Here is a 22517-nt window from a genome sequence, read left to right on the forward strand (position 1 = left end):
CAAAACAGAAGCTTTCTGGGTAAACACAATTTCTGCAATGTTCCTTTGTACCTGCTGCCATGACTGTCTTTACACCAAAAAATGCTAATCCTAGGATGATATTATGTAAATCCCAAACCAAGTTGCTTCTTGGACTGTGCATAGGTACAGTGGTGCATAATAATAATAATAATAATAATCATCATCATCATCATCATCATGCTGTCTTTTTTTGAACTTCTCTCCCTTTTGAGTAGCACCTCATAAGGAACAGAAAATCCATGATGGATCCCTGCCACAAAAAGTTTAATAAAAAGACAATGAAATAAAATTGGTGCTAGAAATGAAATGGAGTCACGTGGGCTTGATTTTCCCACTCTGCTCTTCACTGGTGCTGCCTCACCTTGAATATTGTGAGCAGTTTTGGTCACTGCAATATAAGAAAGATAATAAACTATTAGAGAGTATCCAAAGGAGGACTAAGAGGATAGTTAAGGGTCTAGAGGGGGAGCTGTATAAAGAGCAGCTAAAGTCACTTGGTCTTTTCAGCCTGGAGAAGAAGAGATAGAGGGGAGACTTCACTGCAGCTACAGCTTCCTTGGGAGGGGAAGAGCAGGGACAGGCACTGATCTCTGCTCTGTGACCAGTGACAGGACCAGAGGGAATCAGGGGAGGATTAGGTGGACATTAGAAAAAGATTCTTCACCAGAGGCTGGTTGGGCATTGGAAGAGGCTCTTCAGGAAGTACTCACAGCACAAGGCTGAGTTCAAGAAGTGTTTGGGCAATGATCTCAGGGACAGGGTGTGATTCCTGGGGATGGTCCTGTGCAGGGCCAGGAGCTGGACTCAATGATCTTTGTGGGTCCCTTCCAACCCAGCATATTCTGTGATTCCGTGGTAAAGCACATTTAGAAAACTCTGATCTAGAAAAATCTCATGCAAGAAAGAAAAGGATGGGAAGCTGTAGGATTTTTCCATTCCTTTCCCTCTGCTGCCCCACTGTGGTTACACTTGGGTACATAGCCAGCCTCAGTAGGCAGTTCTGGAGTATGGAACACTGACACACTTCCAAGAAGAAACAACCAGACTGGCAGTGGGCTTGCTTTTCAGTGCTGGGGTGTTGGAAAGAAGTGCTTAACTTGATGGGACATAAGTACATGATTTCCCTTCAGTGCCAGGGCTTAGAAGATTTCAGAATGCTCAGTTTTTCTGCTTGGTTAGAGATGGAGTTTATGTGCACAGGAGGCATGGAGGAGAGAATTAGTGTTGTAAGGCACAATAAATTCAAGTCCTAAAAAAAATTACTCATGTATCATGTCCTGGAGTAAGGTGAAAATATGCCAGAAACAGATTCATTGCCTCCCAGTGTTAAACTATGAGTGTAGAACCTTGCTGTTTAGAACAGAGGAAACAACATACCACCACCACAACAAAAGGAACAAGAGCCTGTATTTCTGAAAAAGAATTTGATTTCTAAATAACTTGTTGTTCATTACCTACCAATATTGACAACCAAAATACACCCATCTAAGAAAACTGGACAGTAAATAACTGTCATATCAAATATCAAGTATCAGCAAATAACTGTCATAAATAAATATCAAAATATTTGCCATATTATTTGAAAGAGAAGGAAATCTTCAATGATTTTGACTATTAGAACAGTTTACTCTTACTCCAGAAATATTTCTATGGACAAGGAGAACATAATCACATTGAAGGTGCTAAAAAGAAATCTAGGTTTTTCTGAAGGCAGCTGGGAATGCAAAGACCCCATAAAGATCTCTAGTACACATATCCAGTATGGCTGAAAGCACAATTTTTCCATGTGGAATAGTTCATAAGACGATTCTGCAAGTTCAAGCATAAGAATCTTCTACTACTACTGAACAGAGTGTCATCCAGTGAAGAACAAATTCTATTGAGTCTCATGGACCTAATACAGGAACTGCTTTTTCTCCAATACCTCTTGTAATTCACTTTACAGAATAAACAACAAAGTGGGGTTTGCAGAGTTCATCATTTGCACATAACCTAAGAGGCAGTAAGGCAGAAGAAAACGGCAAGGTCCCAGATGAGCATATATTATCTTCACTTTCTATGTCCTAAGTGATTTCAAGTATGAGCAGTTCACATGTTTCAATGTAATCAATGTAATCAATAAAGGATATTTCTTATAGTTCTTGATTGTCCTGAAAACCATAGGAAACCAGTTACACAGTTAAAAACCTCTACCATTGTGAAAGCATGAGGCAACTAAAAGAAGATGAGGTCAGGAAAACATAATTTCCTGATTTTATTTTTTGATTCTACTTTGTACACTAATACAGAACTCCCACTTGTCTACTGAGAAGATGTAGTGTATACTACCAGTGTCATCTTATGCATGCTAGTTTTGGTGTCTCACAAGCCACCAAATAGAAATTGATGGTCTTAATCTTAGAAGAGAATTCCAGATTTGCAAAATAAATGTTTTCACACTTCTAGTTGGTAGTCACGTGAAAGCAAATTTCAAACAAAATGAGAACACTTTTGAAGCCTCTAAAAAGAAGCACCTCAAGGGAGGATAAAAAGTAAATAATCAAATACAAGTGAGACAAATGGCAAGGTCCAACACTTACAGTGGTATGGGAATGTATTTCAAAAGCAGGGATTGCTGTCTAGAAAAAACCTTCAGTGCTTCCATCGCTTGAGACATTTTCAATGTCAAAAAGAAAGCAATCCCAAAGGGAAGTAAGGATACATGAGGGTTACTATCAATTTAGCATGGGAATAAGTTTTCAAGTTTTCAGCAGGTCATTTTAGCTGGGGTACAGTTAAATGTTTATACTGCTTCTGGGATACAGATTCAAACCTCCACTGCACAGATGCATGCTAGGATCTATGTCAGACATCTCAACACTAAACTGCACTATGCAGCCTTCTCACTCTAATGGCAAAATGGATTTCAAAAATATTGTTGAGGTAACAAATCCATTTACTGGGTTGTACCTGTTTAATAAGCATCAGAATTATGAATTTATTAACACTTATTTGTATAGAAAGTATAATGACTTGGAATAATAAAAAGGAAAAAATTCAGTAACTACCACAAAGGTTTCTGCTTCATCTCCTTCCAGTCCAGCAATGGCTGAAATTGGCAAATCAGGGCCGTAGTATGGATCATCATTACGAGAAGGTGGGAAAAACAAATCCTCATGAGGACTCATGACCCCCTGATCATCAGGCAGTTCCAGAGGGCTGTGAAAAGGCAAAAGACACAGTCTGAGGAGAACAAATCTGAATGATAAATGCTGACACATAACAGAGAAGCTGTTTTCAAAACAGGCTTTATTTCTGCAAAAGTAATGGAGGAAAGGTGAATATGCCTATGTATTTACATATGCATTCTGTAAAGACAAAAGTATTTTTTTCAGATCACAAATTAAGGCCTTGTTTATACTTTCATTAGTGTAACCTTGTAAGTGGTAATATGTTGATTACATTAATAGTTAATGAGATTAAACACAGTTGGGAATAGTAGTGTAGCTGCCACATTGGAGCATAGGTTTTATATGTCAGACTCCAACTTGAGTGATACATGATACTTTCCTACCAAGTTCAAAAAACATTTTGGCATAAATAAATTCTAGTTTTGCTGTGCTCAGTGAATTGCATTGACAGAGCCATCCTCTCTGGACCTGTAAATTAGTCACAGGACTTGGAAATCACACTGAAAGCTGATACTGCTTTGGTACAATATGTGATTACAGCAAGGTATTGTTTAACTAGGAAAAAATTGATCCAAATTTGATGGTTTCATAGCTACAGAAGCAATGCTCAACATAGCCATTTACAGAAAAGCAGTCCAGGCACTATCTTTATTTAGTCACACAGCTTTTGATGAAGGCTTCCAAATCAGCTGATTAGTATTTGCTTCATGGTGTGCATAATCTGGTCATATGAGTACTAAGAAATGAAATAATAAATTTAATTTGCTTGATTGACTAGACAGATTTACAGTGGTTGTGATTTAGCAATTACAGACTGCAATTGCTAGGTGAACTAAGTGGAACTAAATCATTTGCAAATAGATGTGTGTTGCTAGTCTTTGTTATTACAATACACTTGGAGATGTTGCTGTCAGCCTGAGGGGTGTTCCACTCACTGTCCTGTCAGGTGATACCCGTCCTTGCTCCTTTCAACGCGCCAGATGGAAACGGAGCTCTCAGCAACAAAACACAGCTGCTGCCAATTCATGGGGTTAAAACTCAGAGAGATTCCTGTTAGCCCTGGCTGAGACTCACTGCACAGGAGGATCTTTTCTTGCCAGTTCCTTCATTAAGGAGAATAAAAGAAAATAAAATCCATTAAAACACAGAAGGCAAAGGTCTGGCTGTGATTAAGACTGATGTTCAAGATCGAGTTTGGAAAACAAGTACTTTGTCACTGACAAAAAATTTCTGCTGTCAAACAAGTAAGGTCCTCTTAAGAATGAAAAGGATGTGGTTAATTAGCCACACATAATATTATTAGTTCTAGAAAATGATTGCAAAACTGACATCTTAGAAGCATTATCAGGCACTCAGTTTTGTGAAAAGAACAGTGGTCACAAGAAATGGATTTTTTTTTTCATTAGCTCCATCAGTGGCTACTAAAATGGACCCAATTAACTCTTCAGCACCCCAGCCTTGCTTTTCCAACCTGTAACATAATGACTTTAACACTTGCAGCTGGAAGGTGTGATAATGAGGAAACAACCACATTCAGCCTATTAGTTATCTAGGTAACACAGTAAATGTGTTGGGAGTGCAGACCTACAAGCTATGGCTGCATTAACCAACTTGGGCACAAGCCAGGGCAGAGTTTGTGTGGGGCTGTTGTGTGTAGCTAACAGAAGCCTGGGAATCTGTTCTCTGCTGACTTTTCTTTTGTCCAGTATAACCTATTTTATGTTCTCCTCATCTAATGTGCATGTTTTTTCAATATTCAGATTAATATTTGATGGCATTTGCACTTTTAGGCGCTATCCAAAAACTGATTAACATAATTTGAAGAAAATGGTTAAAACTGTTTCTTATTTTATTGGACAATCTATCTGACTGTTAATCTAAATAACATTTATGGGTCTAGTATTTGTCATTATTTGCTGAGAGGAGAAATCTAAAATGCATACACTGCTGTAAATGGATTCAGTATAATCCCTTAGTGTGGTTGTAATAAATTCACTCACAGACATGATCATGAGGCAAACAATGGTTAACATTTATAGCATATGCAAAAAATGGGAATTATTCACACATATGCAGTAGACCTCATTAAAATTTCAGGAAGCTATAAACTACAATTCTGACTTTTAAAGTTATCAGCATATCTTGCTTTCTAAAGATCTTTCAGCATGTTCTTGTCTCATACTGACCAGATAACACCAACAGGGTTTTATAGTTGATAATTTACTATTATCTGAAATGTTGATGAAATATGTATCTGAAAAGGAATCTGACATTGTTTCTCCTTTGAACAGAAAAAAATAAATACTAGGGATACAAAATCTCAGATGAAAGGCAGCTTTTAGTTATCCACAAGCTCTTTATGTTTTGAGACTGACATCTTTCAAAACATCTCTTATACCTCTGATTCCAAACTAGCTGCTTAAAGTACTGGGGCCCGTGCAATTGCTGTAGTCATGACATCTAATGCTCAACACTGAGATTTCTGACACCTATACACACATATATTTTCAATGAATGCAAAGATATTCCAATCACAAAAATGAAGGTCCTGATTTCACAGTAAATTCACATACCACTGTTCAAATTATTAAAGATTCTAAGTTTAATACTCTAATGTAATCATATTTTGTTGCTAAATTCTTTGTGACTTAGGATGGTTTTTATGACAATTACCTGCTGATAGTCGTAACATGCTGATACAAACTGGTTAAAATTGTTTGGCCTTGGAAATTACTACTCCTTTAAAGCACTTAAACATTTCTAGGTATTTCTGGTTTTAAGAATAATCTAGAGAAGCCTTTCAGGATGGTACATTTTTGTTTAAGAGCACACAATGAACTCATTGGACCACGTGTGTTACTTCTGCTGTAGGTGACAAGTGTGTCAGCAGTCAGGCCAGTGAGCCTTTGCTGGTTTCCAGTGTGATATTCACAGGCATCCTTCTTCAACTACTGTCTATGAGCAGAGTTCACAGCAAACATTATTATTCTTCAGAAGGGATAAAGAAGAGGCATCTGTAATAGTATCTACTCTCATTTCTGAAATTCTAGGAGTTGCTACCTCTTCACTTATAATTGCACAGGAAAAGATCATCAGTAAACTGAGACTATATAGACTATTCCTTACATGTCCTTGCTTGCCTTTCTCCTACTCCACCCTCCCCATTTATTTTGAAGTGCTCAGACTGCACTTTTCCCATAAGTCAATGGGAGCTTGCTGGCAATGGAGGCAAGAGCAGGATTGTATTTTACAGTACAATTAAAATATTAAGTATTCTACATTTCTGTATCTGCACTGCATTATATGATATTTCACATCAATGAGCAGAAAATTATGATCTAGCCCAGTGATCCAAGTTAGTGCAATCACTGATCAAAATTATAAGCCAGAACTAAGATCAAGCAAAAGTAATTAAGAGGACCACTGAACAGTCCAGGGGGACAAACCAGTGCAAATCAGCTTTAGAACCCTTTTCCTCTTTTCAGCAGGCAACTTTCTTCCACAAACAGCATGGTGCTCAATTTCCAACAGTGAACAGATAATTAACTGATGCTGGAGGCTCTGGAAGCACTCCAAAAAACAAAATTTGGAAGAAGGTGAAAGATAACTTTGCTACAGCTAACAGCCATTTTGACTGCCATGGTGTCTACTAATACTAGAAAATAAACAGCAATTTTGGTACAGAAAGTTTGCAGACAACAATCAATCAGGAGAAAAAAAAAGAGATGAAGGCAATCAGTATGTGTTCCACATTTGTTAGCTTAATCTATGATAACACAGTAGTCACACAAAAATATTAATTAAATACAAATGGTATTAAGAGATTTTTTTTTTTTACTCTTACCATACTGAAAGAACAAACTCTGGGATTGAAGAGTAACTGGCCAGATATGGGCCTGTAAAACTAAGGGCAAGTAAGGTATAGTCCAGCTGAACATCACCTGAAAAGTAAAAATAAAGAATATGGTCTTTGATTGTCCCAGACTTTTATAGTACCACAGATACTTTTCTCACTTCCTTTATATCGATTTTAACTCTTTAAATATTCTTCAGGCCCTTGATTTCTTTGCTTCACTGCAGATTATTCTTTTGATTTGATCATAAAAATGTTCCCTATGTATCACTGCTTGGAATTTTTTCAATTTCCTTTCCAACAATACCTTCAAATGTAAAGCATTTTCCCCCAAGTCCCATGAAATCCTTTGCAGTCATAATTTTATTCATATACATGAAAAAGAAAGTATCATGATCCTTATTTAAATGGCAAGGGAACTGAAACATGAATAAGGTAAGCAACTAAACCAAGGAGAGAAATTACATGAAGCAGGCAAAAACATACATTATATCCTGGATTCCAAAGTTTAATTGCAAGAACCCTCATCCCTCACATCCTAGATTTCTCATCTGGCTTTCAGCAGTCTGCTTGGGAGCCTACTGCAGTATGATTTTATTGCTTATTCTGATTTTCCTAAAACTAATTCCATTTAACTCCTTTTCCTTTTAAATTAGCTTCATTATGTATGGTCATATCCTCCCTAGCTTAAACCTAAATAGAAGTTGTGCAATGGAAAATTCCTTCCACTGCTTTTCACAAATCTCTTCATGAGACAGGACATGTGACAGGGACAAACAGTCCTTGTTTTCCAAGTCTTATACAAAAGCCCCCACAACTTCAGAAACAGATTATTAAAGTATTGTTTTAATGAAATGATGGTGATGAGGGTTATCACATCACTACCTTTTAATTCTGTCAGTTTACTCAGCTCTGGAAAAGTGTAGATGTGTATGAGGGGATTCAGCTTCCGGTCAGAAAAAGCCACCACTTGACTGTTGGCATTTGCTGCAAAGGCTCCCACCTGGCCAGTCTGACACTGCACTGCTCTTGTCTTCTTGCTTTTGATGTCCAGGAAGAGGATGTAACTACCACAAGGGTAGCAGACAGTTTGATTGTTGACAAAGGCCAAGTTCTTGTTTGAGAATCCCTGAACCCAACTGAAAATATAGCAACTGAATGTTAAAACAGTAATCAAAATACTCTGCCAAAGGGAAGCAGCCTAAGTTACACTGAACTAGTAATTGAGATTTGTTAGATTCATCTTCATACCAGTGTTGTAAAACCACAACAACTAAGATCTGGTATTGAGTCACTAGTTCAGCATTTCCAAAAACATACAGACAATCTTACCCCCATGGAGCACAAAGGACTGGCATAAGAGCATGGAGAGATGCTTTTATTTCTTTCAGTTTTCACTAAAAATGAAGTCAACCAAGTTCACAGGCTCTGGTTTCATACTCACATATCCCAGCAAAGGATGTAACTTTATTTGAAAGAATTGCACAGGTATGATCCATACTTGGGACCCAAATGTGTTTGCTTAACTTTTTGCACTTTCATAGTTCATCTCATACACATAAAATAAAAAATATAAAGGTACAGTTTCTGCTTATATGAAGCAAACCAGGAGGACTGTTCTGCTTTAAAGACTCCAGTACTTTAACATGGTAAAACTCTGGAATGTAAACAGGATGTGTTACACAAGGACTGAAATAAATTACTGAAGACTCTGTTTATGAACTTACATCATGTCAACAAATTTGTAACTGCTAGCAGATGTTTTCACTTTTCAAAAACTGTGTGGACAAACATCAGGGTCATCTTACCAAAGGGATTTTCATTTACCACCAAGTGAGGATATCAGTTAGCCTGCTGGTAGCATGGCAGGAAAGTTCCAGCATGAGAGATACCCACTGTGTCCAACACTGCTGCTAGCATCCTCTCTTTGAATTATCATTCAGAAACATCAGATCTCTGCTCTTTTGCCAATTCTCTGATTTTGACTGGGAGAGACCTTTGTTCTCTGCAATAACCAGAAGCATTTTTACACTCCTTTCACAAATATAAGTCAGTCATAAAATGAGCTCAGTTGCTGATCCTTTGTACTCTTGAGAAGATGGTACTAAAGCCTCAGCACTCTCCAACTTAGGAGCATCTTAAAATTACTGGTCTGGAGATAAAACTTTGTCCAGTAATAACTTCCCATTATCTTTTCTGAGGAGTTTCAGCTCTTGGTTTCTTTTGCTACATAGGAGTCAAGTGGAGCCAGAGAGGAGTGGGAGCTGACAATGTGGGGATGAACTGAAAGCCATGGCAACAGAGGAGAGCTGATACAAGAACATACAAGAACAGGTTGTATGGGGGGCCATGGCACATGAGACCTCTCTGAACATGCTTACAGATGTGCTTTCCTGCAACTTTAGGTCTGAATCAGTGCAAACAAAGTATTTCCAACTTCTGTTTGTGGAGGCAAAATGAGATCTAGAAAACTTGTATGCATAGATAAATGAACGGGGGTGACAGTGCAATTCAACATTCTTACACATCCAGTAAAGGCCTGAGGGGACAAGAGTGCAGGTTGTTATATATAAAAGAGATAGATAGAGAGATAGAGAGGATAGATAGATAGACAGATAGACAGACTTTACTGTGCGAGCGACCACGCACTGGAACAGGTTTTGTCAGACAGGCTGTGGAGTCTCTCCCACTGGAGCTCCCCCAGAACTGTCTGGATGTAATCCCATGCACCATGCTCTGGGATGACCCTGCCTGAGCAGGGAGGTTGGACCAGAGCCCCACTGATGTCCCCTGAACCCGCCCGATTCCGTGATCCTGTCATTTGTGCCCGTGCTTCTCTCCCTCTGCCGCCGCGCTGCCCTGACAGACCCCCCAGCGCTGCCTCCCTTCCTCCCCGTCTGACCGCCCTGTCCCCGGAGCCGCCGCGGGGTGAGCACAGCGCAGGACCCCGCGCACCCCAGCCGGGCTCAGAGCAGCGTGTGGGGGCTGTGCTGGCCGCCCCCACCTCACTTCCAGCGCGGCCTCCGCGGCGCGGGCGGCTCCCCCCGTGCCGGCTCCCCCCGAGCCGGGCCCCTCCGCGCCCGGCTCCGCCGCCATCGCCGCCGCCGCGGGACCCGCGCCCTGGCAACAGCAACGCCGCCGGCCATTGGCCGCGCTCGGAGCACGCAGCTGATTGGCCCGCGCCCCTGCGCCAGCCAATCAATGAGCACGGGCGGGTATTTAACAGCCCATGAGGGGACGTGTCCTCTCTCACCTGAGGAGTGAAGCGTGAGGGGGTGTGTGGGTGCTTTTATTGTTGATAAGATGATGTAGTTCTGCCATTGATATCTGTGGCACTTTAACCTGGGCTGTCAGTGCTGCTGAGTCTAAGAAGCAGGTGCTGAATCAAGTGTAGGAGTGCATCAGCCGTGGGGAATACACTGTTCTGTCTTGGTCACCCTGCGCGTCCTTTCACCTGCTCCGCTGCCATCTGCCCGTCTCTTTGCAGGACAGCTGTACCTACTTTCCCATTCCTCTTGTGTCTTTCTGAAGTCACCATCCCTAAAGGTGTTCAGGAGGGCTCTGGACCTGGTGCTGGATGATGTAGTTTAGGGGTTGTTAGACTTGATGATCTTGAATGTCTCTTCCAACCTTGATGATTCTGTAATTCTATAAGGTACAGAAGTTCATAGATGGTGTACAATAAAGCTCCTGAAGCTTCTGAGTGAGCTGGGGAGTAGTTTTCCTCAGGAAAGAAGAGAAAGTACATCTGCAACCTTTCCCTCTGTACTTGAAGCTTTTAGCCTAGCAACACAGTAAGAACCTCCAAGTATTTAAAAAATAGATTTCCTTTGCTAAGGGAGGATTGTTATTTATAGTGTGTTGTTTGTGCTAGCTTGCTGTTACTTTCCTGTACAGTGGCAGCGTGCAATTCTGCACTCATAGTGCTGGAGAGCAATGAATGCAGAGTGACATTTCTGTCCAGAGGCAGCAGGACAGGCCCATTCCTCACCTCCTGTCTCCACAGGAACTCTGCGTGCCAGGCAACACCAGCCCAGAATGAGGAAGTGGTTTATTTTCTTTGGTGCTTCTGAGGGCCTATTGTAGCATGCGGGTCTTGTGATGCTGGTTTGAGTTCCTACATGCCTGTCTCCAGGCACTGAGCTAGCAGGCTGCCTGTGTGTTTTGTAATGGCTAGGGGAAATTTCAAATTAATTTTCTCTATTTTCATCACCCGAAATGTTGGTGAATCTTTACTAAGGACAAGTACTTGGAGAAATAAGGACTATGACCTCTAACACAGTTGTGTTTGTTTGGGTTTTTTTATGGTAGGAGAAATGATTTTGTTGGCAAAGAGCACTTTATGTAAAGGTTCTGTTTGCCTAAGGGCATGGCAGACTGGTGCAACAAATTACCACTCCCCTTCTGTGCTGAATTGCTTAATATATACATAATCAAGCAGCAGTGACTCAACAAAAATCATGTTCCTCCATGACAGTGGTGTCAACATCACGGTTATGTTACTAGTGACCATCTTGGTGTTTATCTGCAGGTGACATCACCACAGAAAATATTAGTCTGTGACTTGGTGTCTGAGGCCCAACTCCAGTGACAAAACCAAACCCAAACAGGTAGGGCTTGCCCCCTGTGCAGGCAGGGATCCTCTGATGAGACTGAGAGTGCTCTATCAGCCTTGGGGGTTTGACAGAGGAGTATGCATTACCTGGAGGGCCGGGATTTTCCCTCCCCTTGGCAAGAACTGTGCCAGCCCACTGGTCCCTACAAACGTGCTGTTTCCTGTTAATGTACAGTGCCAACCTGAAGATTGTGTGGAGCCACAGGGTAAATCATTTTACCTCTCTGTCAGAAATCAAGTTGGACACTGTGTGAAAATCATTAAGAGGAAAGCACCTCCATTTCCATTTTATACTCCAAGGAAATCTGGTACAGGAAAATCTCTGGCGCCCTAATCTCAAGTGAAGAGGGAGCAAAGGGATGAAGAAGGCTTCAATCTGTACTTTGGTTCTTTCTTTGGCTCTTTGCACACACTGATGCTCCCACAAATATCCTGTTTGCAGAAGCAAGCATGAATCCCTCTATAACTGCACTAGGAAAAAAAAAAATTATTTAACTTTTGCTACGCCCGCTTGTCTTTTGGGTTACTGTCTCTTCTTGAGGTTTTTATCATGAAGCAGAACAGCTGCAGGAGAGAGAAACCCTTCTTGTTACCCTCAAGAGGGGGTTGGATGGGGTTTTGGAGGGTCAGAGGTGATGCAGGAGGAGGCACTGAGGGGAACCTGGTACCTCAGCAGCTGCTGGAGGCACTGCTTACAAATACATCTGGCCCGTGAGGTAGAGCTCAGCTGTCCTATTGCATGGGAATGCCAGCGGTGGCTGTGCAGTTATTTGTAAATAATAATAGATAATAATAGAGAGAGAGAGAGGGAGAGCATGAGAGTGTCATAAATGTGAAACAAAAGTCTCGATATTCAGCAAAATTTTAGATTGCTTTATTTTATACAGACAGAGCAAGCAGCACATTGGGGATACACGGGGGTCACTGCCCGCTCCATGCTCCACTGAACTTTGGTTTGCAGCTCCCTTTTATATGGTTTCCTTCTAGTCATCAATAATTGTTATTGTTTTGTTGTCCTAATTTTGCCAGGTTAGCAGTGGTGGTCCGTGGGATTGCTGGACGATGTGAGTCTCTAGATAATTGTCAATTGACAATTTGTCAAGTCCTATAGATAACCATCTGCTCTTGGTAGATAAGGAATGACGGAAGTCAGGAAGTCTGGTCTTAGGGATAGGCTGCAATTGATAACACAAAGGCAGGAAAACTGATTTTGCAGAATCTGTTGAGCTGTGTGAAAACTTTGTTTTGCAAGCTACCACTAGATGCAATTTATTTACAATCATAATATTCATACCGGGGGATTTAAAACAAAATGATTGAATCATATATTTTCCTTTCTTTAGTGTCATGTTTCATTTCAGACCTAAGTATTCCGGTTTATACAAACGCCAATACTTTTACGATTAACACGAATCTTTTATCAATTATCACAAGAGCAGCTGCACAGCGCCTGTCCCAGCTGGCTGGGGAGGGCTGCCCGCCCAGGGAAGGAGCACCGGGAAGCCTTTGGGGAGCGGAGGGAGCGGGGCAGGGCCAGAGGCGGGGCCGCACACGGTCCCCCGGCGGGCGGTGCCGCTGCGGAGCCGATCGGAGCGGAACCATCGCGGCGAGAAGCGATGTCGGGCGATCAGTCCCGCAGCCTGGGCAAGGGTAAGCGGCGGGCCTGGCCCCCTCCCCGGCTGTGACAGCCCCTCGCCCTCTCCCTCTCATTTCCCTTTCCCTCTGCTCTCCTCTCCCGCAGGCAGCACGGCGCCGGGCCCCGTGCCCGCGGGGCAGCTCCGGCTCTACAGCATGCGCTTCTGCCCCTACGCGCAGCGGACGCGCCTGGTTCTCCGCGCCAAGGGCATCAGGTGAGCTCCTCCCGCACCCCGGGCCTGCCTGCCTGCCTTCCTTCCTTCCCGGAGCTAAACATCCCCGGCCGAACTGATTGAGAGCAGCCTCCTGTGCGTGGTTTTGCTCTAAAGCTTGGATGAGTAGGCTCTGTATGAAATCAGCTGCGTAAAGGCCCAAAGTAAAACCTCCTTTTATAATTCTTGCCTGTGATAGCTTGCGCTGAGTAAATGTGAATAGAGACATAACATACACGGTTTGTTTTTGGTGTGAGCGGCCGTGAGAATTCTGGAAGCTGTGAATATTCAATGTTTCTGTTGTGTCGCTGCCCAGCAAAACACACTAGTGAGTGAATGACCTTTTTAAAACGGGAAACGTACTGTGTTCTATAACATTGTCTTGTTCATGTGCTGTAGTAAGTCAATGAAATCCAGTGCTTGTGTTTGATAATCGTGTCATTTCGGTATTGTTGAATAGGGTCTAATGTCTCCCTCAGGTATAAAATAAAATTAACCATCTTTTTCTGGTTCTTCCAAGTCCAAGGCATTCCAGTGGTTTGTTAGCCAACACAGGGCTGGGATTTTATGTTGGAATAGGGAATGCTAACAGGTCTCTTTATTAAGGTGAAAGTTGAGTTAGTTATTTTTATTTTTTACATGAGTTTTTTTTTTGTTTTGTTTTGTTTTTTGGTTTTTTTGGGTGGGGGCGGTGGGAGAACAGATGCAATAAAACTTCTGGGTCAGTTTAATTCTGTTTTTATTTAATTAATCTTTGAACTGTTTTTGGAGCTGGGAGGTTTGTTATGTCATAGTGATTTTGGAGGGGTTTTATGACTACCTAGATGTGATAGTTGCCTTCTGGTAACTTCTCAGGTGTTTTGAAGGTTCAGCTGTGTTTAGCAGACCTTTGGGCTTAATAGGCATTTTCTGGAGTCGCACATGTAACTCAGCATATAACTTCTGATTTTTAAATATAGATATACCTCCCATGTATTTTTTTTAATCAATATGTATCTGCCTTTACCCTAAGCACTTGTTTCATATGGGGACATGGGTTGGGAAGATAAGTAGGAAAGATGCTCTGCTGATTTGCTCTTTGATATAAGGGCAGGTTAAGGTTCAGGTGCATTTCTTAATTAGGGTGTAACTCTTTTGCAATCAACTGCTTCTTTCTTAGACTGTCCCTGAACTCAAATGTGATAAGTGTGCTGAGTTCTAACCTTTGTTTTTAGCCTGGTAGTTGGATGCCTGTTAAACTCATAAAAGACATGCATACAGTCTGCAAACAATTCATTTTACATCAGTGCATGCTTTCTCCAGCAAAGTGTGGCAGTATTTCTGTGTTAAAGGATTAGTTCTGCAAACAACTTCAAAGAAAACAGGGGAGTACAGGGGCTTCTCAAGTACTGAACTGTTGAGGTGACTGCATTTCACCATGGCATGGGGTGGACTGGTGCAGAACTGAGCCTGTGTGGGCTTTTCTTTTGCTCTTTTAGCCATGAAGTAATCAACATCAATCTGAAGAACAAACCTGACTGGTACTTTGAGAAGCAGCCCTCTGGGCTGGTTCCTGTTCTGGAGACCAGCAAGGGCCAGCTGATCTGGGAGTCCCCAATCACCTGTGAGTACTTGGATGAAGCATTTCCAGAGAAGAAGCTGATGCCTTCAGACCCGTATGAGCGAGCCCGGCAGAAGATGCTCTTGGAAGACTTCTCAAAGGTACAGTGTGATCAGAGTGGGACTGTGTTTCTGACTTCACCATTGCACCAAAAACTGCAGCTCTCTTGCTGATGTTTCATCCTTTAAGGGAGATTTTGTGTCTGGGATGAGCATTTAAATAAGCAGAGAGATATTTGGGGCCTTTTTCTGTGAACACATACAATCCACTGTGTCTCTGAATTGCTCCCAGAATTATGTGCAGGGATGGATGCAGGAAGGCATCCAATAAAGTGAAAATTTGTGTCACTGAGGTAGGGTTTTGAGCATCCTACAACAGAGCAAAAATTAGCAGACCAAACCAGCTGATGATATGAGACCTGGAAAGTGCCAGTTGCTGTATTTTATTTATTCTGATCCTTTCTGTAGGAAGCACTATGTGAATGCAGGATGTGGAAAGTGCCTGAGAGAGCCTCTTGTCTCTGGACAAGAGATGGCATGTGGCTCAAAACATGGGACTTGTATAGGGAGGCTGGTTTTGGCTCATTTGAGATTGGAGCTGTTTGACTGGAATTAACCTCTCTGTCCTAGCATGTGATTTGAGGAGTTTAGGAAGTGAAAGAAGTCACTTGGATATGAGACAAGAAAGAAACAAAAGATGCAAAGGGATGTTGACAACGAAAGGGAAATAAAAGGGAGAATATATTTGCAACAGGCCTTTGTAAATAGATGGAATGGAAAGAGAGAAGTGTGTTACAAGAAAGAAAATGTGCAGATGGGAAACACTCTTTTTTCTCACTATTCTCTTATTGCAAGACTAAAATTCATTACTGTTTTTTATTTATTCTTCTTCTGGGCTTTTTGTTGCCTTTTATGAAGTTTAGATTTTTATATGGTTTAAATTTTTATCAAAGAGTTTATGTAACTGTTTAACATCAAATATCTTAAGATTTAACTTGCATTTAGTATTTTAACATCTAAGTTAACATTTTAAGTTTTGAGTGACTAATTTGTATTCTTTTGATAGGTACATTAAAAACTTTTTACTTTCCTTTGTATAGATAACATCCTTGCTTTTCAAGCATGTTTTGGCAGTTAAAGATGGACAGGACACTACTGCACTGAAAGCAGAGATTGCTGAAAAGTTTGGCAAACTTGAAGAGGTGAGAGTATTTAATGGTAACAAGCAGATTTCCAGCCTTTATATGTTCCCTTTTTTATTTTCATGCTGTGTCCTTTGGAGGTAGATCTCTCATTTAGTTGGTAGTTATAATAAAAACCAGTGTCTCAATTTATTATCCTCAGCCCAGGATGCACAAGGGCACCATTAGAGTAAATTTCAAGTAATGAAACTGAACTTTATCTAATGATAAAGACACTGTAGAATTGCAAACATTTTAGAATTGTAGCAGACTTCTGTTGTCTTTGATAGCTTTGTTGTGCTTTAAGTGAAGGAGACCTTGCAGCATGTACTAAGTGCAAGGGCTGAGGAGTCTGAGCTGCTGAAGAGCATCTGAGCTGAAAGCAGTGATGACATAAGCTCTAGAATGAAAAAGATTTTATCTTTGGGGGTGGATGGAAGCAGAATGTAATGTGTGCGTTGTAGAAATCCAACCCTGGACCGTGGTCTGCTACTGGTGATGTAATGCAACATCAGTGGAGCTCTAGGAAGTGTCAGGTGGTTTTGGGGCTGTATTAGCCACTTGACATCTGTGTCAGTAATGGTTCTTGGCTAGTCTGAGCAGCTCTTGGACTTGCCTTTGTCATGATCCCATTCCTTCTGTCTTTAGCAGCCACAGCCAGTGCTTGGGTGGATCAATGAGGAAGAATTCCTCCAGAGTATTTCTGTTCTGGTGCAAAGCTGCCAGTAGCCTTGTATTACTTTCCTAGTTCTCCTAACAGTCTGGTGCATTCTGCTTTCCCATCCCCAAAACACAAATTGTTTCCAGAGTTGTCTTGTCTGTCAGATCAGGCTGAGGCTGGAGTGGTGCAGATAAGTTCCTGGAGAAGCTGTGTATTTCATCTCCCTGAAATACAGATGTATTCAACATTAAGGAAGGATTAATCTTCTTCCTTCTTGATTAATAGTGTGAAATAACTTGCTGTTCCTTCAGTGTCTGTATTTTACTGTACCCTAAATGATTTTGCAGCTGATGGTCAGCTGTGAATGGGAAGCCAAAACAGAGCCATGCAAACTTCCCTCAGTGTATTGCAAGAGATATTCCAGAGGGGAAGTACTTTAGAACACTTCTGTGTTTTGATTTCTGCTGCCCAGCAGAGGGGACTGTGTTCCCATCTGTGCCCCTGTGCAGCTGCTGGGTGTGTTCTGCCAGACACCTGGGAGCTCAGACAGCTCCACACCTCCTGAAGGCCTGCTTTAAAATCTCTACTGGATCATGGGGATTATGGACAGGGAATAAATGCCATATGAGTGTATAGGGTGGTGTGTGTACAAAAAAACCAAGATTTGTGAGGTCTTTTGAGTTCCACCTTTAAAACACCAAAATGCCTGAAACTAGAGCCACTAAGGAATCTAGAGTCACTAATCTAATGAAAGAAGTGAACAAGGTCTGGAGGGTCCTTAAAGCATATTGAACTTGAATGGCCATGGCACTTAAAAATGCATCAGAGTTATCAATGTAACAGGAGAGCTTTCTGCATGCCTTGTTTCCCTGCTCTCTGTGCTGAGCTGTGAGAGGGATCTCTTTCTGGTGTAAGTTACTCTTGCTTCCTGTTGCCTTTGCACCTGGAATCAAAGGCAGTTTGAGATGTAATATTAGAAATGTTTCCCTGACACCACTTGGCCTCAGCTGCCATGGGAAAAGAGCCCCTGCTAAAATGGTGCTCTAATTTAGCAGAATGATAAATTTAGCTGGATTTATTGCTCAAGAAATGCATGTGTACTGCTGTGTTCATTTAGTCTGTGCCATTTGTGCCTTATGACAGCAAGAAATCACAAACATTCTGAGCTAAACTTCTCTTTGTGCACATGTTGCAGCTTGCTAGTGATTCATATTTTGTGACATATTTTAAACCTGTGGAGAAGAGCTGGGCTGAGTTTATGAAATAGCAGCTCTAGTAATAAACTTAACTATACTTCCTAGCTCTGACTCTGCTGATATTGTGTGCACAAGAGGAATATACTGTATCTCCTTTGTTTGCTCACTGATCCCTGGAGTGTGCCTGCCTTCCACTGTGCACTGGGGGTTTTGTGTGGTGTTCTGCTGCACTTCTCCTCTGGGGGCAGCTGACATCTCTCACCCTTCACAGGCTCTGTCCAAACGCAACACGGTGTTTTTTGGTGGGGACTCAGTCTCAATGATTGACTACCTGATCTGGCCGTGGTTTGAACGTCTGGAACCATTCCAGCTGAAAGAGTGAGTACTTTGCCTGGCTTCTGCTGTGTTCTGAAGTGCCCCAGCATCAATACTGCACACTGTACACTGCAGCAATGGGCCACTCCTGGGGGCTGCTGAAGAAAGCTTGTGTTGTGTTGCAGTTTGGGGGAAGCATCCTGCTCTAAACTGAACATTGTGCTGGGACAGAGAAAGTAGTGTAAAATGGAACTGTTCAAGTTGTTTTGTTTCCTTGATGCCCTCCAGATTTTCCATTTGCATTACTCAGTCTCTTCCCTTTTCCTGTAGCTCTTTGAATCACACCCCAACGCTCCAGCGCTGGGTGGAGGCCATGAAGAAGGACCCTGCTGTCAAGGCTACGATAACTGACCCACAGATATACAAAAACTACCTCCAGCTGTATCTGAAGAACAGCCCTGAGGCATGTGATTATGGGCTCTGAGGTGCCTGTAGGAATGTCAAGTGTTAGTGCTGCTTTTCAGTGTGGGAAGTCAGTGTAATTTTTAATTTCAGGGGCTCTTCTGTGGTTGCATTTCATAATGGGAAATAAATCTGGGCTGAAAAGGCTGAGAAACCTTCTGTGAACTCCACTCCTTCCTGTTGGGGGAAGGATGTGCTGGCTTCAAGCAGGAGAGGGAAAGTCATTGATGGTCGTGGATATTTTATAAAGGAATTTGCCTCTAATCAAGAGGTGATGGTCTGTAATCTCTGGGTTCTTTGTAGGCATTGCAGTGGGCAGTCCCTGAACTGATGCTGTTACCTGATTTAAAAATTGTAATACTGGTGTCTTGAAAATGAATAAAAAGCAATGTTGCCTTCAAATAGTTTTTCCTTCCTGTTTCTGGGCAGCTGTTAGTCACTGGACTGGTTATACAGAGAGAGAGGAGCAGTGTACTGTAAAGACTAAAACAGGTAGTGTGGCTTGTGAAGTTAAGATGTGATTCCTGGTGCAGACTGGTAATCTCTTCAAGCAGCTCTACTGCCAAAATACTCACTGCAGCCCTGCCCACCTACCCCTGCTGAAGTCACGTTTGCAGGAACCATCTAGTAAGGGCTTCCAGTTTTGGCTAGATATGCTAGGGGAGAGTGCATGGTTATAATCCTCTGCCCTTCTGAAGCACTGGTGTGTTTATTCTAGGCTCTAACCTAAAGTAAGGAGTAAAGCCAAGAGTAACAATATCCTGAGCAGAAGGACGTTTATTTTCTGTTCTCAGACTTTAAAGCATTGCTCTGCTTGTCAAGGTGTAGGTAAAATTAGAGAACAGAAGTAAAAGGAGTTTAGTCAGAACATTGTGCTGGTGATGCCTTGCTGCTGGTGAGGGAAAGAGTATGTTGTGTTTCATCAGGTGAGAGGCAGGATCAGAGCATTTTAGTTGAACATCTTTGAAGCTATCCTGTATGTTAATATAACAGTATGGGGACAAGATTATTTGAATCACAAGCAGTCACAGGAAAAAACTTCTTCCTCTCCTGGTTTTTCCTTTTCTTTTTTTCTGTCCCCATCTATGAGTTATGTTGCTCAGTTCTGTATGTCTGTCAGACCACTAGCATCCCAACTAGCCATAATTCCAGGGAGTAAGCACACAGAAGAAAGGCAAAGCAGCATGTCCAAGGGCAAGGCTGTGGTTCCTGTGGGACTGAGGTGGTTGTCATGAGAGATCTATGGTTGTACCTGTTTGCCTCCCATTGCAGTGGGGTGATTAGCAGAGCAGAATGTGGTAGTTCATGGATTTCAATTACCATGAGACACTGGGAGTCTTGGAACATTTGTGGAGGAAAAGTAGACTGATCTTTTTCCTGTAGCATGTTCTGCCCTGGCTCAGTAACTGAGGTGGTGCATGCATGTGTAACTTCAAGTGGGAAAGAGATTTGATGAGAAAAAAACGAGCAGGAACTTGGTCTGTCAGCCTGTGGCTATTGGAGGGGCTTGTTTATGCTCTTACTAGCTTTAATTCAAACTATGCAGCTTTTCCCCTCCTGTTTATCTTTGTGGCTTTTAAACACATCTGGCACTACTTAGAGAAATAATAATTATGCTGCTGTTTAAAGTTTCCAGTTGGGATGTGATGCTACGCGTGTTTTGTAGATTGTCAGAGGAAGCTGAGAGCTGTGGAGTGTTGTCAGGGTGTGGGTCTAGGCCCTTTCATTAGATGAAAGCAAGCTTTGAGCTTTATAAAGCCAATGTCTCTGAAGTAGTGTTGGTGGGATCTCAGTGGCAAACTTCCAAGAATTAACTGCAGAGTATTTTGGTTTTATTAGCAGCTCTGTTTTGTGTAGGGCTTGTTAAAAGCTGTTAGGATAGTGCTAGAAATGTGTTACAGTTTGCTCCAATGTTATTTGACTGTAATGGGAGATGTGACTTTGGGGAGATCCAGTAATAGGTTAAGAGCAGAGATCAGCATCCAAAAACTGAAATGGCTCCAGCCAGACCATGGTAACTCAGAGACTCTGTTATCTGCACAGAAAAAAATGCTCTCCCCATCTTTATTTAGTGGTTGTAGTGTACCATTATAAATGTGCTACTTCAGCAAAAAATAAGTAAAATGAAATATTCTGCCTTATAATTTACTATTAAATATCTGTGTTCTAAATCCCCAAGCAGACAGCTGAGGTCTTGAACTCATTACAGCACAGCAAGAAATGCAGGCCTCAGGCAAAGTGTTTTTAATGTGGTAATGAATATGCAATACTGGCCCAGTCTTGAAAGAAAAAGACAAGTTATGTGGAATGGACTGGCTCTCTCCTTTCAGGGTGGATGGGTGTAAAGGAGACATTTGCATTTTCAGTTTTGGTCAACAGAAGAGAAACATAGAAATCAGTAAGGAAAGGATCAAGCAGATGAACAGCTCTCCCCTTTGGTCAGAATTCTCCTTAAAACCTTCTGTAGATCAGATAGTACAGTAAGTGTGGTCTTTACTCACCTTTTGCTCCATGTTTTGCCCTTGAAAATTCTTAGTGTTCTTGCTTTCAAAAAATAAAAGAGGGTGCCTTTTTGTTTGTTTTCTGTTATTGTGCCAACAAATAAAACTGCTGCTACCACAGGTTAAAAAAGATAAATTCAGTGTCAAGCAAATAAGGACAGAGCCTGTCTCATAAAAATAGTGAGTTTAGTAACATGATGGATAACATATTTCAGGTTAGCAAGGCACTGGCCCTTATTCTGTCCTACATTTGTAGGATGTCCCTAAGTCTTCACTGATGTCCTTGAGATGCTTGGTACCCTCATACAAGATGTGGTCCAGTGTTTGTTCATTATAATTTTAGGATCCCTTATATTGAAGGCATGAGAAAGGTAGAATGGAGCCAAGACAGGAGGAAGGAATGGGGATCCCAGGTTCTCAGGTCTGGGAAGTTTTGTTTGGGAGAGTGGGACTGCAGCTATAACAGAAGGCCCTTGCTTGGGGAAATTGTTGAGAAGTTTCTGTCTAGGGAGACATTAAAAGGGCTACTGATTCTTGCACTGAAAGTGGTAGTAACTGGAGAAACAGGTTTGAAAAGTTTCAAAAATTATGTACTAGAGACACCTGGAGCACTTGTGTCAACTCCACACAGATCCCTGTGGATTTATTGCTTTTTCTAATGAATCAAAAAAGATCCAAAAGGAAATCTCAACTTTTTGCTGTGTTTCACTAATCTCAGATTCTTGCCATGCTTCATTTAGCAGCTGTCTGTCCTCACCAGCCAGGCCTGGCTATGAGTGCATGTGTTGGGCATGTGGTGTTGGCACAGAGTTCCACATCCTGGGACTGCTCTCCCCAGTTTTCCACTGTTGTGGCATCTGTAATGTTCCCCTGCATTAGCAGGGTTTGAGAACTGGCTGTTTCTTATCCTCTCTCCTGTCTTTATTAGCAGCCTGATTATTTCACTACCGTTCCTTGGACATGGATTTCACTTGGGAATGACTCATGAAAATGCAGTCACTCTAAAGTCATGAGTTCAGGGGCAATTTTGCTAAATCACTACATTTTCTGTAAGATGGAAACAGTATTTTCTAGTGCTGGTCCAAAGCCAACATGG

At 41.8% G+C, this 22517-nt stretch overlaps 2 protein-coding genes across 3 annotated transcripts in view; one reads left to right on the forward strand and one right to left on the reverse strand.

The window, feature by feature from the left end:
- CFAP43 (cilia and flagella associated protein 43) overlaps positions 1–10176 on the reverse strand; it is a 42195-nt gene extending 32019 nt beyond the window's left edge. For both annotated transcript variants that reach the window (XM_079311923.1, XM_079311922.1), the window contains exons 1-5: positions 10049–10176; positions 7930–8183; positions 7036–7132; positions 4127–4294; positions 3069–3219 (exon numbers count right to left, since the gene is read on the reverse strand). In XM_079311923.1, the coding sequence (XP_079168049.1) occupies positions 3069–3219; positions 4127–4294; positions 7036–7132; positions 7930–8183; positions 10049–10140 (762 nt within the window). In that variant the 5' untranslated portion in view covers positions 10141–10176. The remainder of the gene's footprint in view (positions 1–3068; positions 3220–4126; positions 4295–7035; positions 7133–7929; positions 8184–10048) is intronic.
- A 3008-nt stretch (positions 10177–13184) lies between these two features.
- On the forward strand, positions 13185–19322 carry LOC306804900 (glutathione S-transferase omega-1-like). Its single transcript, XM_079312080.1, has 6 exons — positions 13185–13309; positions 13401–13509; positions 14985–15207; positions 16206–16307; positions 18415–18521; positions 18789–19322. Exons 1-6 carry the CDS (start codon positions 13276–13278, stop codon positions 18940–18942), a joined length of 729 nt encoding a protein of 242 aa, XP_079168206.1. The 5' UTR covers positions 13185–13275; the 3' UTR covers positions 18943–19322.
- The last annotated feature ends 3195 nt before the right edge of the window (positions 19323–22517 follow it).

Source organism: Erithacus rubecula, assembly GCF_903797595.1.
Source record: "Erithacus rubecula genome assembly, chromosome: 9".
Taxonomy (NCBI): domain Eukaryota; kingdom Metazoa; phylum Chordata; class Aves; order Passeriformes; family Muscicapidae; genus Erithacus; species Erithacus rubecula.